The sequence below is a fragment of the Thunnus maccoyii genome, chromosome 17 (assembly GCF_910596095.1).
Source record: "Thunnus maccoyii chromosome 17, fThuMac1.1, whole genome shotgun sequence".
NCBI classification, from domain to species: Eukaryota; Metazoa; Chordata; class Actinopteri; order Scombriformes; family Scombridae; genus Thunnus; species Thunnus maccoyii.
The window spans coordinates 16,575,557-16,592,300 of NC_056549.1; the positions used below are offsets into that span (position 1 = coordinate 16,575,557).

Sequence of the window (16,744 nt, forward strand, 5' to 3'; positions counted from 1 at the left end):
AGAGAGAGAGAGAGAGAGAGAGAGAGAGAGAGCAGGCACGTGTGCGTGTAATGTGTGTGCATGGTTGCTTATGAAATATTTCAATTTACTCAAGATCAAGTCCCTGACCTGAGCTCTCCCTGTCTACCTCTGTGTACAAAAAAATCAGGAGCGCTGGTCGATCTCACTCTTGTCAGATAATCTGTCTGTAGCTAAGGTGACCGGTGTACTGTGATGCACCAATGGCTGGGATTCTTAATCATCTGAAGGTGCACTTATGATAAACTCCCACATGATGGCACAATGTGACAGAAGTGTACACCAGCAAGGAACTTGAGGGCTCTATTAGGGCTGTATTAAATGACAGGTTCACAATTTTTCAAGTGTGTCTTAAAACAATAATCAGGTGCCCAAATGAACATTGAAATAGGTTTTTCTTGTAATAATCATTCCTCCTGTTCATACTGGCCATTAGGAGATCCCTTCATAATGCATTTACAAGGTAAGCGATGGGGGACAAAATCCACAGTCCTCGCTTTGAGCAAAAATGTATTTAAAAGTTTATCTGAAGCTAATATGAAGCTTCAGCCATCCAAATTAGTCAAATCAAGTAGATATCTTTCAACCTTACAGTCTTTTTAGTGCCAAAGTCCCTCTTTCTGTTACTATATTTCCATCGCAGCTCAACAGGGAAACGCTGTCCGAGGAAACACAAAGAGGGAGTTTGATGCTAAAAAGACTGTAGTTGTGACAGATATCCACTTGATATGACTAACTCAGACTGCTGAAGCCTCATATAAGCCTCAGATAAACGTTAAAATGCTTTTTTGCACAAAATGACTGTGGATTTTGGCACCCATCACTTACATTGAAGCACATTTGAAGGGGATCTTTTAACAGCCAGTATGAACAGGAGGAATAATTACAGCGAGGAAAACCTCTTTCAGTCTTCATATGGGCACCTGACTGTTGTTTTAAGAAAGACTTGAAAAATTGTGAACCTATCATTTAATCTCACCTGATTTTTGTGGTAGATAAAGTACTATACATAGTGTCATCATGTAGTCAAGACCAATGCTGCTATTGTTGAATATTTAACTTGATCAATTAATTTAGTGAACTGATCTACAAACTCTCAGCTGTCACAACGCAAAGAATTAAGCTGTACTCAGAGTCACTATGAACTGCCAAAACATTCTTGGCCTTCACCACCAGGTGGCCTCATTGACCTACATTGAAATGTACCAACACCAAGGGCATGAACTATTACAACTACTCCGTGATTTTTTCCTAAATCAAATGTGTGTATTGTTTGATGTTTGAGATGGATGTCAAAAAAAGTTAGTATAAACTATAAACTTAGTATAACCCCCCCCCCCACTCCATTTCATCTCTATTCTGGCAACTCTCTAATAAAGGTATGAAATCATCAAAAAACAGTGTTTAATACTGTATGTCTTATAGCAACAACAATCACTTTACTCACTTCACTTAAATGGCCATGCAATCCGTTTTTGGCATAACATGGAAACAAGCCCAGCACACAAGGTTAGCAGCACAACATTGCAGTCAAAGTACAATCATACTTTAAATGTTCATCCACAATTGCTAATTGTAATTCTATCCATTGTCCATGAAAAGTTATACAGTCTAATGAATGTAATCTGTAAGCACGGTGGTTGGAGAATGTCACACAACACCTTCATGAAAGCTCATAGTCTGCTTGAAGTGAAGAAAGGGAGTCATGGAGCAACCGCTCCTCAAGGCTCAGACAGATGCGACACATGAACATCATACCATTTGTTGAACCTGACACCAGAGCCCCCTTTCACATCCTTGGCAGAGCAGAGCAGACATTCACAACAGTCGTGTGCCCACACAAAGGAAACACAACCACAGCCTTGTTGAAAGATTATCTTTAAGTGAGTGAGAACACTGGCTCAGAGATCCTCAAATCACAGTCTTAGAAATCTCATACATGAAAAAAAAGCATGAGTCAGTGAATTACATAACTTCACATACCTTTTTCCTATCTACCCAATAGTGAAGATATGGTCAATTTTGTGTCCTTTTTTGCTAATAGCATGAACAGCAGAAAAACCATAACCATAACCATATCTAAAAACTGTAATGTTTTAGATAGATAATATTCACTATTTATGCCTGTCATAACTACATAATCCATCAATTATGGTTCCAGGAAACACCATTCAATTAAAAAACCCTACAACCTTTTATTCTAAATGGACAGAGCAATTATACAGTAGGCTACACTTGACTTCATGAAGTACCAGTATTCAGTATATGTTACTGATATTGCCAATATACAGGCTCACAGCAACTCTTACAGCATTTTAAAAGAATATACTGTATATTCTACATTTGAGCTTAAAGAGTTAGCAAGGTCAGCAATGTATTCTTACCATATAGCTCCTGCAGTTGGCTTAATTTTTGAATGATTGGGTAATATGAGGATACATGTGAGAATTTGCCATAACTTAAACACAAAATAAATGCAACATGCATACATGCAACGTTCTACACAGACTCATTCACAAATGACACATTGTCAACAAGTGACTGCAATGACCTGTCAATGCAAAATTGGAAAAAAATTTAAAATTACCCGAAGGCCTGCAGGCCCTACAACAACTTCATGTCTGTGCTGGTAAACAATCCACAGTGGTTATATAATATAACCTCCATAGCATCAACAACATCATCAACTACATAGCAAGGTGTTAAAGGCACAATTACAACCAGATAGACATTTAATCACCCAGCAAGCAATAGACAGATAGTTGGTGTATCTTACTTACCTTATTTGATGCAAGCCCATCATCCCCTCCTCTGTATTCATCCATGTCATATGATGTCCCAGCTGCATTTGTTGTAGTGATGGTCATTTTGTTTGTTTGTTTATAAAACACTTTCATCGCCCTCCATCGCTGCTACTAGCTAACTAACTGTGTTACAGAAACAAGATAGCTAGCTACAAAACTTGAAAACAAGCTAACTCTGTTGATTGTTTCATTCAACTAAAACATTTTGTTAACTTTCAATAGTTTGTTATGAGGTCAGAGTATAATTGGGTTCACAACTCACTTCAGAGTTTCTTTTCAAGAGACTTATCCATCCACAGTTTCGCAGTATATATAAATGTACTGCGAAACTGAATATCTAGATGTTTGGCACAACGTTCAACTTCACCGCCTCGGTTGTAAGAGTGTAATGCCGCTTTTGACCACACAGACTGTTTTAGCCTGCCAGCCGCTACAACCCAGAGGGGCGCTGTTTCACGCTTTTGATGAAACTCAATGAAAAGTTGGGGAAACAAACAAAGAAGAGTACGTCTATTATGCTACAGTCTATGCTATTATGTGACAAAGAAAATTAATAAACAATTAAAATGACAGCGATAACTAGGCAATGTTGGATAGTGAGGGAGTCCTGCTTTCCCTTTTGGTTCCTGAAAATGCTTGGTGGGGGGTATAGATGTCCAGGCTTGTTGCCATAGAAACACTGCCCCCCCCCCTTCCTTGAAGCCACCACCAAACTCCCAGAACCGACACATATTTTTATATATCAGTTGTAAAATTACTTTATAAGGCTCACTAAACCTATTATTTAGCGCTATGAATAAAATCTGTGAAAAAGAAAAACTTTTTGTTTGTTTCTATAAAACTGCTACTGTGCGAATTATGTGACTTTGGATGCCACTGTGAATTGGAGAGGGGGACGCCCTAAGGGTTGGGGTGCCACATCCCACCTCTGTTACAGTTCCCCATTTGGAGGAAGACAACGTGGAGGAGACACCATGACGGACATCATCAAGGGACTTGAGAGGTTTGACAGCCCGGGGAAAGGACGAGGTCTCCGCGTTACCACAGCCTTTAAAGTTGGAGAGCTCATCTTTTCCAGCCCGGCGTACTCTTATGTGCTGTCACTGAAGGAGAGAGGCGGCTACTGTGAGTTCTGCTTCACCAGGTAATTCACAAAGAGCGGTAGGGGTTTTGCATCCCGGCATGGTGAGACAGATTAACTATTATGCCTGATATGCTGTGGCCGAATATGCTGCCAGACCTCATTATATTTGATTCATTTCTCACTAGTTGTGAACACATCCAACTATAGTCTAACTAATCCATTTTATTTCAGACCTGACTGTCAGTTCATCACATCACTTCATTAGGGATGGAGTTACATTAACCATAAAACACAATACTCCTGGTCAATAAATGTCTCACCACAAAATCTATTTTTGTTATGTGGCTCATCTTTCTGAATATAGGTTCTCTACTCTTCAACTCTAGATGCTGTTTTTATTAATGAAAGGGTCATAAATTTCATCCCTGAAAGCCTATATTGCAGATACATATCATTTAATCCTATCTAGTCTCTCTAGTTCTCCTGATATAATTTCATATTTACACACAGCAGTAATAGTTTAATCATACATCTTGTTTTTAACATGTCTTTCCCCTTATATAGTGATCTCCTCCCTCTGTCAGTATGTCAGTAGCTAATAATGTTTTTTGCACTGTATCCAACAACTTGGCATGGATGCAACTGCTACATTTGCATCTCTCTGCATCAACAGTACTGTAATGATAAATATACCGGTACCAGTACTGCAGCAGCAATTTACAATTAACATTGAGGTGCTTGTTGCATCCATATGAGCTCTTATTGATGTGAAATAAAAATAAAACTGCTATTAGTAGTGATGCTGCTGTTTTAATGACCATTCCTTTAATGGTGCTGGCTGATGAGCAAAGTTGTGGAAGTTGTGACCCTCAATTACCAAGTGACAAAAAGTAGGTGTTTTAAAAGTTCTACTTGACCCCATTTTTATTCTAAACCAATCCAATGTTACCATATCACTGTAAGATCATTTCAGATAACTAGACCTTTACCTTGTCACAGATCTGTTAAACATTTCAGCTGAAAAACACAATTTCTGGAGACAACAAGCTCCAGATTACAGCCACGGACTGTTTGAGCACACTCCAAGACCACCCTCAAATTTATTGGGATTAAAGACAATCAGATCTTTTATAAAAGCTTGCTTTTACCCAATTCTCAGATCGGATTGCAAGAAATTTGCATCCTAAAATAACCTGCGCCCATAAGTCCTTGGTGACCTGCCCTGTTTTGCATGGGTCAGACTTGAACATGTTAAATCCGTCGTCATGGTAAAAAACGATGTACGATGAAACGAACTGAACCTAACATCAGGTAGTGTGTGCCCAGCCTCTAGTCTGTCATGTTTTCCCATCAGTTAAACCCAGCACTAAGCAGCTTTTTGGACTTGGCGTGACAACCTAAACATCTCAAAATTATATGGGTATACTTTTGGACTACTTTACTGTTTCAGTGTGGTAGAGGGACAGCTGGTCCATCATAAGGTCAGCTCTATTAATACCCCAGAATGTTTTAAAGCCCTTCATTGCTATCAGTTACGACAGGCTACCAGCAACTGCTGCTTCTTGTCTGAGAATAACAGCGCAGGATGTTAAAATGTTCATATACACACTTAAGCACTCAATATGCATACATACAAACAAATTCATAAGATTTAAATCTGAAGTGTTTAGTCATCTCTGGCATGCCGGTTGACTTCCAATGGGCTCTGATGTCTGACGTTTCAGTGTTGTTTGTTTGTGAAGATCTTTCAGTAACTCCTGTATGATATGTTGTACATCATCCATAAGCTAATAAACTTTTTTTTTATGTGTATCATTTTTAGGAAAAAGAGCCTGGCAAGATGTGGGAAGTGCAAGAAAGCCTTTTACTGCAATGTGAAATGCCAGGTATGAAACAACCAGTTGTTTTGTCAGTCCAACACTCTGGACCATAGTGAAATATCAGGATGATGGATAGATTGACGTAAAATTTTGTACTATTCATAGGCCTTAGACGATGACCCTGACTTGACTCCTGATCCAGGTCCACCAACAGGTCAAATTTCATGTTTGTCACGGTTCATATAAGTACAGTATTTCCTTTACGTATTCTTAGGAAGGCTGAGACTACTCTGGCTTACCCAGATCATCCTTTGCTCAGTGAGTCTGAGTTACTTCCATCTGGTCGTCGCTTTACAGTTCCAGCTGTAAGGGCTAAAAGGTCTAAATCTTCATTTGTTTCGGTGGCCATAAGCTTGTTGAACTCTTGCCACACTTCTTCCTGACTGGACTCTAGAAATGTTTCAGGCTCTGGGTGTGAAGTCACCTGGCTGCAAACCAAATTTTCCACTTGGTGACAATAAAGATTGATTGATTATAAACAAATGATGTAAGACTTCTCTATATGCTTCTGTTCCCTTCCCAGGTCAAAAAACATGTAGCTAAACTGGACTGAAGAGTCCAAATTGCTCATTGGCTGGTGTATGTTAGTGTAGTTCAGTATGAATATCACATATGACATTAAGTGGTGACATACAGTATATAACGAGGTATGCAAAGCAATTTGTGTGATAAGCAGCCATATAAATAAAATTTTCCCTGACTTGACAAACCAAACCAGAGACAGGGACAGAGCAGAAAATTAATGGGTCAGATTGGATGTTGGAGCATTAGATTAACACGGTTGGAGTCACATTCCACCACGCTGCTTAACGCTACAGCTGGTAGTGTAGCTTCAGGGCCATATATGCCTTTCGTTGTGGTGGAACGTAAACTGTAAATAGTTGGCTCTGCTCACATTTGAAATGTCTTTATGCAATTATACTGTATCTAATATTTGTGTGTGTGTGTGTGTGTATGTGTGTGTGTGTGTGTGTGTATGTGTGTGTGTGTGTGTGTGTATGTGTGTAGAAAGGGGACTGGGCCATGCACAAGCTCGAGTGTTCGGCAATGATTGCATTCAGAGAGAACTGGTGCCCGACAGAGACGACCCGCCTGGTGGCCCGAATCCTCGCCAAGAAGGTTAGACAGTTAAAAGCACACAATGTCCTGTTGGTGTGTTGTCTGGTACATACATGTAGTTCATTGAGGTGGTTTCTGCTTTTTCACAGAAAGCACAGAAGGAACGATGTGTATCTGAGAAGATTTTGCCGATAGGAGAGATGCAATCACGTGAGTAATCGTTGCATCAACACACAAGCAGAAGCATGCAGTATGAAGTCTGTCAGTATAGAAAAAAAATGAGAATTGTATACATTAGGGCTACACGAATGATTATTTTCATTATTTTCAATCTGTCAATTATTTTCTCGATTAGCTGTTTGAATCCCATCTTGTTTTGTCCCCAACAACACTTAAAGATATTCAGTTTAATATCATAAGACTAAAGAAACCAAAAAATATTCACATTTAAGCTGGAACAAGACAATTTTTTGCATATGTCTTGAAAATGACTCAAAGCAATGAATCAATTATCAAAAAGTTGCCGTTAATTTTCTGGCGACTAATCAATTAATCGCCTAATGGTTTTGTTCATAGAGTCTCTGTACTTCAGTCTTAAGTGTCCCTACATGTCTCTCTTTAAAAAGCAAAACCCATTCAGATTAGACTGAGAGAAACCGCTGTGGCCCCATCTATATATATCTATAGATATGGGTCATTAGACAACATAACAAGTGTAACAACTTAAATCGGAAGCAGGAGCACTTTAGACTGACACACACTGCATATGTGTCTGTAAGTCAAATTACTTACTTTTACTGACAGACTTTTAGAAAAGTATATTAACTAATACTGAGTTGAAAAAATATTGTATGTATAAATATATATACAATATAGAAACCAGACAGAAAAAGTGGAGCTACACCTATTGGCAGTCTTACCAGTCAGTATGAGCGTCTGATGAATGTCGATAAATTGACTCTGGTGTTACAGGTCAGGAGCAAGACACAAGCAGACACACACATATACACATTACACACACACAGTCTGGCAGATTATTACATGGTGTGGTGACAATGTGTTCCTGCCTTGGCATAGCAATAGAGACGAAGAAAGGAGAGCTGTTTATCCCCATCTATTTACAGTTGTAACAGATTAACTACATGTATGGACTAGAGCCCGACCAATATATCAGTCGGCCGATAGTATCCCAGATATGTCGGCATTGGCGTATATGTTGTCTGATATGTGCTGATTTTTTTTAAAGTTATATAGGCAGCATTTTATGTAGATTTGATGCTTTTTCTTCATTCAAGTTATATGTGTATAGTTCTATTTGTGTTTTTTTTAATTTATAGTTATTTATAATTATTAAATTCCCAGTGTTTCAGTGCACTGATGTCATTTTGGACAATAAAGCTTATTGTTAAACTGTAAAATATCCTGCCACCATTACATATCTTTGTCAAAATTGTTTGATATTTGAGGGATCATTGCAAAAAAATGTGTTTATATATATATATCAGAATTTTTTACTCCCTAATATTGGTATCAGCATCAGCCCCAAAAATCAAGTATCAGTCGTGCTCTAATATGGACCCAATGAAAACCTGTCTAAACCATCAAAGAACATCAGAGGGACTGAATTTGACTAACTGTCCCTCTGTCTGTCTGTTATTTGGATATGTTGTTGCTCACATTTCTTATGGGTCTTCAAAACTAGTCTGTACTCACACTGTAAAGAGATGAGATGAGTAATTGTAATACACAACAGAAATTTAAAGATGAAATGTGCAATTTTTCTTATAGGAAACTCAAAATCGCTGAAGACGTTAGTATGCGGTCATAGTGCTGTTGAATGAAAAGTTTTTCACCAGTGTAGTCTGGTCACTTACTGTATGCAGATAAGATTTCCCACAAATGACCGTACCCATGCCAGAGTTTAATTTGGGTGAAGGCACATGTACATTTGGTTGGCTGTTGCTGTCCCACTTCTTAATTTATACTGTCAAGAGGGGGAATCATAGTTTATAATAAGTGCAGCTACAGGATGCTGCTGGAAAAAAAAGTTTTTTTAAAAAGCTACAATTGCTTAATCAAATCAAAATGTCTATCCTTCTCCTATAAAAGATGTGGAGGACGTGGATAACGAGAGAAGAGAGATGAACGAAGCAGAAATAGCCAGACTGCATCGTTTTTACTCCAAACACTTGGAGTTGCCCGACCACAAAGACCTGCTCACACTCTTCTCACAGGTACCACACACATACACACACACACACACACACACACACACACACAAACAACTGGTGATAACAATCACAATAAAACAAGCAATGGATTTAATGTTGCTTTATGTTGTTTTCTTTCTCTCCTCTGTGTCCTTTATTCATCAGGTTACCTGTAATGGTTTCACTATAGAGGATGATGAACTGTCCCACATGGGTACTGCAGTCTACCCAGAGTAAGTAGGAAAACTCACACGCACATATTTTTCATCCAGCACTGTTTCAACAACACAGTAGAATCTCCCGTCCTGACACAGCTTCTGTTGTGGTTCTCTCTTGTCAGAATATAAATGTTTTTTGGAGGACAGCGTGATATTATTTCATGAAGAAGAAGTAACCAATCATATTTTCAAGGACAGCTTCATAGACAAGTCACATTACTACTGTATTTGTTTAGGTTTTAAAAGTCAGTTTTGGGCGCAACATGTTGCAAGTGACAGATCTCCAAAGAGGAGTCAACTCCAACAAGACAACTTTCCCTCTCCAGCTGGTCATTTGGTGGTAAGATCAGCTCCCTGCTGAGGCTGTTGAGTTTTAAAATTGGCTGTGTGAAGGTGAATTTGCCTGTCAGCCCCTTTTTGAGCTATTTCCAGCGTGCCACTCAGATAAAAGCAAGGTCGCAAACATACCTCAGGGACACTGAAGACCTCTCTATGAGTGCCATTGTAGCATAGTGCTAATACCGTCTAAAATTATACAGTAGCTGTTATGTCACTGTTATGTCATTACTGTGAGCAATTGTAAGTCAGCACTTTTCTCACTGCTGTTATTTCATCCATTATGCGAAAGAGAAAGCAGAATGAGGCATTTTTATTTTAATCTCCTCCCCTCTCTTGGTCTCTGTCTCTCCTCACAGTGTGGCATTGATAAACCACAGCTGTCTTCCCAGCGTCATAGTCACATATAATGGAACAGTGGCTGAGGTTCGGGCAGTGAAGGACATGAAGCCTGGAGATGAAGTGAGGAAAGCGGACAGCTGCCATTGAATCTTTTTTTTTTTTTTTTTTTTCTGGTGTGTGTGGAGGAGGGCGCTATGTTTGTTACGAGAGGTCAAAGAAGGTGAAAGCGTGAGTGTCTGTTTGCAAGCTCAGTTTAGTTTGGTGATCAGCCCACAACCAAATCAAAGTAGGAAGTAACTTAAGTAACCCTAAAGAACAGTAAACGTTTCTGTGTTTAAGTGGCACTGTGTGATGCCAATTTTTAATTTTCCTTTAATATATAGGAATCGACCAACTTGAATGTTTTTCTGCCAGTTTAAAAGAAAATTTTAAGCCATACCATATAACAAATGTTAGAGGTTTCCCCTGGAAATTTTCTAGTTCAGGCCTTGAAATAGACTTGACTAGTTGCAGTTCAAATTCAAACTCAAATTCAAATAAGCTTTATTGGCATGACAGATCAGAAATCTACATTGCCAAAGCAATACAGAAAATTATAAACATTGACAGATGATTAATAATTATACAGTAATATGTAAATATAAACAATAATATTAAATACAATATAATAAAATGCATTTTTACAGATGTAATGATACAGAAACATTTACTACAGAGCTTATTTCTCTCAGATTATGACAAGACTTAATTTATTTTGCAGCTATTACTGCACATTGACTTTTCTCCCCACATAGATAGGACAGTTTCTTAAGAACAGGGAGGTGGATAAATTCGGGATATATAAGATTTATTTTTTCAAAGAAAACTTCTCTCAAATCTTTATATTTGTCACAGTATAATAGGAAATGAGATTCTGTCTCAACTTCTCCTTTATAACAAAGTGAACACAGCCTGGCCTCCCTGGGGAGCCTGTTCTGCCTGTGACCGCCTGTTCTGTACTATTTCTCAGCACAGATGCTTTTGGATTCAAACTCTGCAGATAATATGGACGAGACAGTAGCGTAAAAAATTAAATGGGTTAGAAACTTGACTTTGGGATTGTGTGATTGGAAGGCAAAGACAGGAAGTGTGAAGGCTTTGACATGAGCAGGGCATGACATCACTGCTGATGAACAGTATCAGTTCAGTGACAGTTTACTTATCAGAGTGTCAAGATAATGCTGTCGAAGAAGAGCAGTGTGTGAGTGTTTGAAGGGAGATGCAGCAGCTGATCAAAGAGGCAGCTGCGGTTATTTTCAAACCTTTAAACCTGTGATTTATGAGTTGTCTGGCAGAAAATGGGAGAAATGTCCATAAATGGAGAGTGTGTGTTAACTAGTATTCCCATGTGCTGTGTGTGTGTTTGTGTGTTATTTGCATCTCTAGGTGCTCATCAGCTACATAGACCTCCTCTATCCAACAGATGACCGCAACAACATGCTCAGAGAGTCTTATTACTTCACCTGTGACTGCCAGGAATGTAAAAGCAGGTCCAAAGTAAGAACCCATGAAAAAGTCATGAGTAAAGAAAGTTGGTATCAAACTAGCACTTGTCATACAACTGTCATTGTAATACACATGTAAAAATTAGAACCACCACTTGATGCTTGGTCTCCTGCCTTTTCCTACAGGACAAAATGAAGTTGAAAGTGCATAAGCGGAGTGACCCCATCGAGCCGGACGTCATCAACAATATGGTGCGCTACGCCAGAAAAACCATCAGAGAGTTCCGGGTCCTCAAAAATAGCAAAAATATCCTTTAATAATAATTTTAGTTTACTAAGTTTACTAAGTTTTTATAACGCCTGCCTATGAGCCTGATAGGTCAACAACTAAATCTGACTTTCCACTGATGTATTACACTCAGGATTTGGTAAATAATGATGATATTGGTGATTAATATACATTTACTCATTACGTACGGTAAAGTTGTGATTGATGATTCTAGAAAGGAAAAACTAACTTCCTCATTGCAGACTTGATAATACAGCAAAGCAGCTTCCCAGACTGTGAGGTATCTGGTTACATGATCAGAGGACATTTTGCATTTCTGTTTAACATCAACTTGTGTTGATGCAGCCTTGACTCTGTGGCACCCCCTAGTGAGTTGCTGGAGATGTGTGAACAGAGCCTGGAGGAGATGGGAACCGTGTTTCATGACTGCAACGTCTACATGCTCCACATGATGTACCAGGCCATGGGCATTTGTCACTACATGGGAGATTTAGAAAGCGCTGTCGGATACGGCGAGAAGGTCCTCAAACCTTACAGGTGCAATGAATAGTGAACTCCCAGAAATACATATCTCTCTACACACTCTCTAACCATGTTAGATTACCTGCAGGTCAGAGATTAGATTATAGATTATACCAGTCTAAATGTGTAGGACTTTCATGGACCTGTTTTTGTTATTTTCTAAAATGGTTAATTCTTCCATTAAGTCAGTTTTTGGTGAGAATTCGACTGATCAACATTAGTAAAAATAGGAATTATAGAGTATGGATGTTAGGGTGTTCTCATATTGAAAATGTAACATCAGAATGCCACAGTGGACCTTTCATTGTGACTATATGTAAGTAAGTAGTAGCTGATTTTGCATTGCCTTATGGGAGATGTAGGATCCACTGTTTTTGGAGTTTGAACCATATTAAGGATGTGAAAGTCAGGATATCTTGGACCCTAGTCATTCAATTTTGACCATTTTGTCTTAATATGTCTCCTGTGAGTCCCTCAACTTTGTGCAAATTCTACCATACAGATATATATATGTCATAAGAGTACTGTTGTGCCATTTTCTATCTTACTTCAATCTTACTTCTACTTGAGTAGGATATTGTTGTACTTGTTATTCCCCCGGGAGAGATTTGTGTCGATTTGAAAATTTATGGTGCTCCAACAGATTTAAAGCTGTTTTTTCAGTGTCTTTAAAATTGTGTTTCATGTTTTGCAGACCGTATAGGGAGAAATTAGGGTTCTTGGGTTTCCTTGTGAAAAACAGTGTTTTCACTTTGCTCGTTAAAAGCAAAAATGTATGCGTTTCAGTAAAATAACATATGTAAAAATTTCTGTCCAATGCAGCCAGCTGTATCCCACTTATTCTTTGAATGTGTCCTCCATGTACCTGAAGCTGGGCAGACTTTATATGGCACTGGATAAGCCCTCGATGGGCCTCAGCGCTCTCAAGAAGGTAACATATCCTACAGAACACATCATTACAGCTGGGTATTGTTCGATTTTTTTTTCTTAACTCATGCCTGAATTTCCGTACTGATACCAAAATGTTTTCCAATACCTTACTTGATACCTCATTTTTTCATTTAAAAAATGTTTAATAGTCTAAACACAACCAGCCACATAAGAATCTTGCTTTAACAAAATATGGTCTGAAATTGACAAAATTTTGAATTAAATAAGAAATGTCTGATTAAGGAATAGGAAGGAACATTAACCAGGCCTAGAAATCATGCACACACGTTTACATGTTGTAAAAATGGTATTTGTGTGTGTTCACAGGCACTGGCCATAATGGAGGTGGCTCACGGGAAGGATCACTTCTATCTGACAGAGTTGCGCAAAGAGATGGCACAAAAATGAAGAGAGGGCAAAGAACTAATGTAACATGGGTGATCCCTATGGACTGCATGCACTCCTTTGATTAGGAGCTTTACAGAACTATAGGCACTTTCTACTATTTTTGCTATTGAAACAAAGATAGAGAACATTCATGGTTTAATGCAGCTATTTATTTTTGAGATTTAACTTTTTAACTGTCAGCTTTTTCCTGTTATGGATACAACAACTTTAGTTTGTTGCATGCATAATAATTTTGTAGCATGAATTTAATGTTCAACTGTGTTTGAAAATCTGTCATTTTGAAAGGTGCTTTTGAGAAGCTCTTTTTCAAGTTATGAATGTTTTCCTGTTTGTTTTGGCTTGTGACTGACACGTCAGCTGGACCTGTCATCCATTAGTGTCGAGTTGTTTACATATGTATGCAAGGGGTCAACGCAAGAAAATCCCTGTCCACCAATCAGGACAGTGGCTTTGCCACCAGGGGCCTATTAAAACAGCAGATTGTGCCATTTCACAATGAAGGGCTGGGATAGAGTGCTGTGTTTGCATTAACACCTTGTGTGACTGCTCTGTGCTAATTAATGTCATCAGCGCTGTGAGGTGAGAGAAAACCTCTCCAACACACACGGCATTAACAGAAAAAAGAAAAAGATTTTAAAATTCCAAAATAAATGATGAAATGGCCACAGTCTTAAAGAAAATAAGGCTTTATTGCATAATAAGCAAGTACGACAGTTTCATACATGTCTGGGGAGAGAAAAACAACAGACTTGATGCACTGAAAACGCATATACAAAACATATGTACACATACTTTGAAAGGTATTTGGGAGTTTTGCCAAAAACAAATGAAGGGGGAAAAAATTAAATATAAACAAACAGTGGAATGCCGTGTGAGAAAATACTGTCACAAAGAGAACAGAAGTGCAACAAAACACTTATATGTCAAGAGAGCATAAAGCTTATACTTATCTGAGAATATATACATTGAAATATAAAAATGCATGCATAGTTAATTATGTTGCGGTATTTTTCGGGTACCAAGTCAAAAAAAAAAAAGAAATTATATAAAACATTTGTAGAAATCCTTTCTCACATGCCCATTACTGTATGTACAAAAGTTACTTTGGACATGACTGGCTTTGCATCATGGATCATTCAGAAAAATAAAACAGTATATTTAACGTAACATGTAAAAGGAGATTCTTCAGAGTGTCACTTTATAAACAGGATTTAGGAACATGGCAACACAGTCATCTTTTGGGTTTGGATCAGATTGTTAGAAATGGACAGAAAGACAGTTGTGTCACTTTGATACCATTTTCCTTCAAAAACAAAACCAAGACATCAGCATTCTCTTACCTGAGCGTTATGTAAATGATTTGAAATGTTTAAGTTGTTCTTATGACAAAACACAGACTATTAAATACTGATTCAAATATTTCATCTTAGGAGGTAAAAATGGAATTTAGTTTACCAAACTCATCCAAAACCCTAAAACAAGGATAGATATATCAGCCAGGCAGCTTCTCCTTGTTACATATTTCAATAAGGCACAATGATACAGTATATACAGCGTTTGCTGTATAAGGACACAGTTCTCCATTGAATGCACATGTAAACAGTGAAATCTCTGATTCCAATTCATTGGACTGAATGCTGTTTATAGTTTTGAAACGCTTTTGGGTAAGAGATGTGGTGGACGCTTTTTGATCACAAGAAACTGTGACTGAAGATTGAAATAAGTAATTGTTGAAATGTACTTTGAGTGTGTGTGCATGTGTAAGAGGGATCTTACTAGAAATGTATCAAATAAGGCAACTTCAGAAGGAAAATGGGAGCAATCCTTATGATATTCACAAGGAAGGTTATACAGAAAAAATTGTAAAAAGTAAGACAAGTTCAAAAGGTGAAATAAAAAGGATTTACATGCTTGTCAATACTCCATTCAATGGCAAAGGTGACCACAATCTGAGAGAAATAAATAAAAAAAAAACATTTTTAACAATGTTGAAGTAAATATTTGCTGTATTAATCACTCTGTTAAAAATAAAAGGACCATTTTAGAACAGTGATTTCAAGAATACTTTTGTTGGGCAAACTCTTTCAGAGTATAGAGTATACTAATAATACTGCTGCCACCTACTGTTCATACAGCATTGTGCCATTTCTAATAATGGCTGAATAATGAGAAATGTAGCAGGCAAGAAAATTGTCCAAACTGTAACTGAGATTCTGATTTCTCAAGACATAGACAGACAAACACATTCATGCCTGCGGGCAAGACAAGCTGCTTATTCACCTGACCTGCATGGAGAAAATGCACAAATGTGCACGCTCCACATAGAAGGACCAGGTCCAAGATTAAAACCCGGGGGGGAAAAATTTAATAACTTGATTGGGAGAAATGGTTGCCAATTTCTATACAGGCCTAAACAAATCCTTTCCTCCCTTGAGGTGAGTTTATACATGAATCCACCGGAATTTCCAAAACCATAAACTGCCACATAGACAACTCAATGTAAAAACTGAGTTGTTTCTGACTCTGCATCTGCTTCCAACCAGCTATTAGTTATACTGGATCTGTCATACAGTCCTTACACTTATTTTAAGTACCATTGTTGACATCTACTGCGTCATGTAAGGTCAAAGGGCAGGAGCCCGGGCTCAGATGAGGCGGGAGTTTTTAAGGAATTGGATGAGGACCTGGTAGACAAACTTGTACTGCAAGATAGTCTGCACCATCAGCATCCTCTGCTGCCTCAGCTCTGACAACATGGTGGGAACCTCCATTGGCTGAAGAAGAAAAGTGGAAAAGGAGCAAAATGAGAAATAATTTACCGGCAGGGGTATGAACTGTAAAATGCATTCTGTTACCATTAACATAACCTAACTTCAGGAACATTTCATATTGTGTATTATTATTTAGCTGTCTTACTCTGTACAGTAACAAAGTCATGTCTGCTGGCTAATAAAAAGACAAATATATTGCAAAACACAGACTGAAAGTCTTTCATTAACTTGTCTCCTCTACCTTCAAACATTAGCATTTTTCTCACTTCAGAGGCTTCACTAGGAGGAATCTATTTTGGTCAGTCTACAAAGGTGAACAACATGCTTTCACCATTTCTTTATTCATCCAATTCAGTCTCTTCTAAAGTCACAAGTTCTTCATCAACATA

General features: G+C 38.1%; 2 protein-coding genes across 2 annotated transcripts in view; one reads left to right on the plus strand and one right to left on the minus strand.

Annotated features, from left to right (window-relative positions):
- The first annotated feature begins 3,367 nt into the window (after positions 1-3,367).
- On the plus strand, positions 3,368-14,155 carry LOC121882624 (N-lysine methyltransferase SMYD2-B-like). Its single transcript, XM_042390994.1, has 12 exons — positions 3,368-3,966; positions 5,729-5,792; positions 6,795-6,905; positions 6,995-7,055; positions 8,955-9,079; positions 9,221-9,288; positions 9,969-10,071; positions 11,377-11,487; positions 11,622-11,742; positions 12,087-12,261; positions 13,069-13,177; positions 13,504-14,155. Exons 1-12 carry the CDS (start codon positions 3,797-3,799, stop codon positions 13,582-13,584), a joined length of 1,299 nt encoding a protein of 432 aa, XP_042246928.1. The 5' UTR covers positions 3,368-3,796; the 3' UTR covers positions 13,585-14,155.
- A 99-nt stretch (positions 14,156-14,254) lies between these two features.
- LOC121882622 (tyrosine-protein phosphatase non-receptor type 14-like) overlaps positions 14,255-16,744 on the minus strand; it is a 38,084-nt gene continuing 35,594 nt past the window's right edge. The window contains exon 20 of the mRNA XM_042390989.1: positions 14,255-16,358. Coding sequence (XP_042246923.1) covers positions 16,230-16,358 — 129 coding nt within the window. The 3' untranslated portion in view covers positions 14,255-16,229. The remainder of the gene's footprint in view (positions 16,359-16,744) is intronic.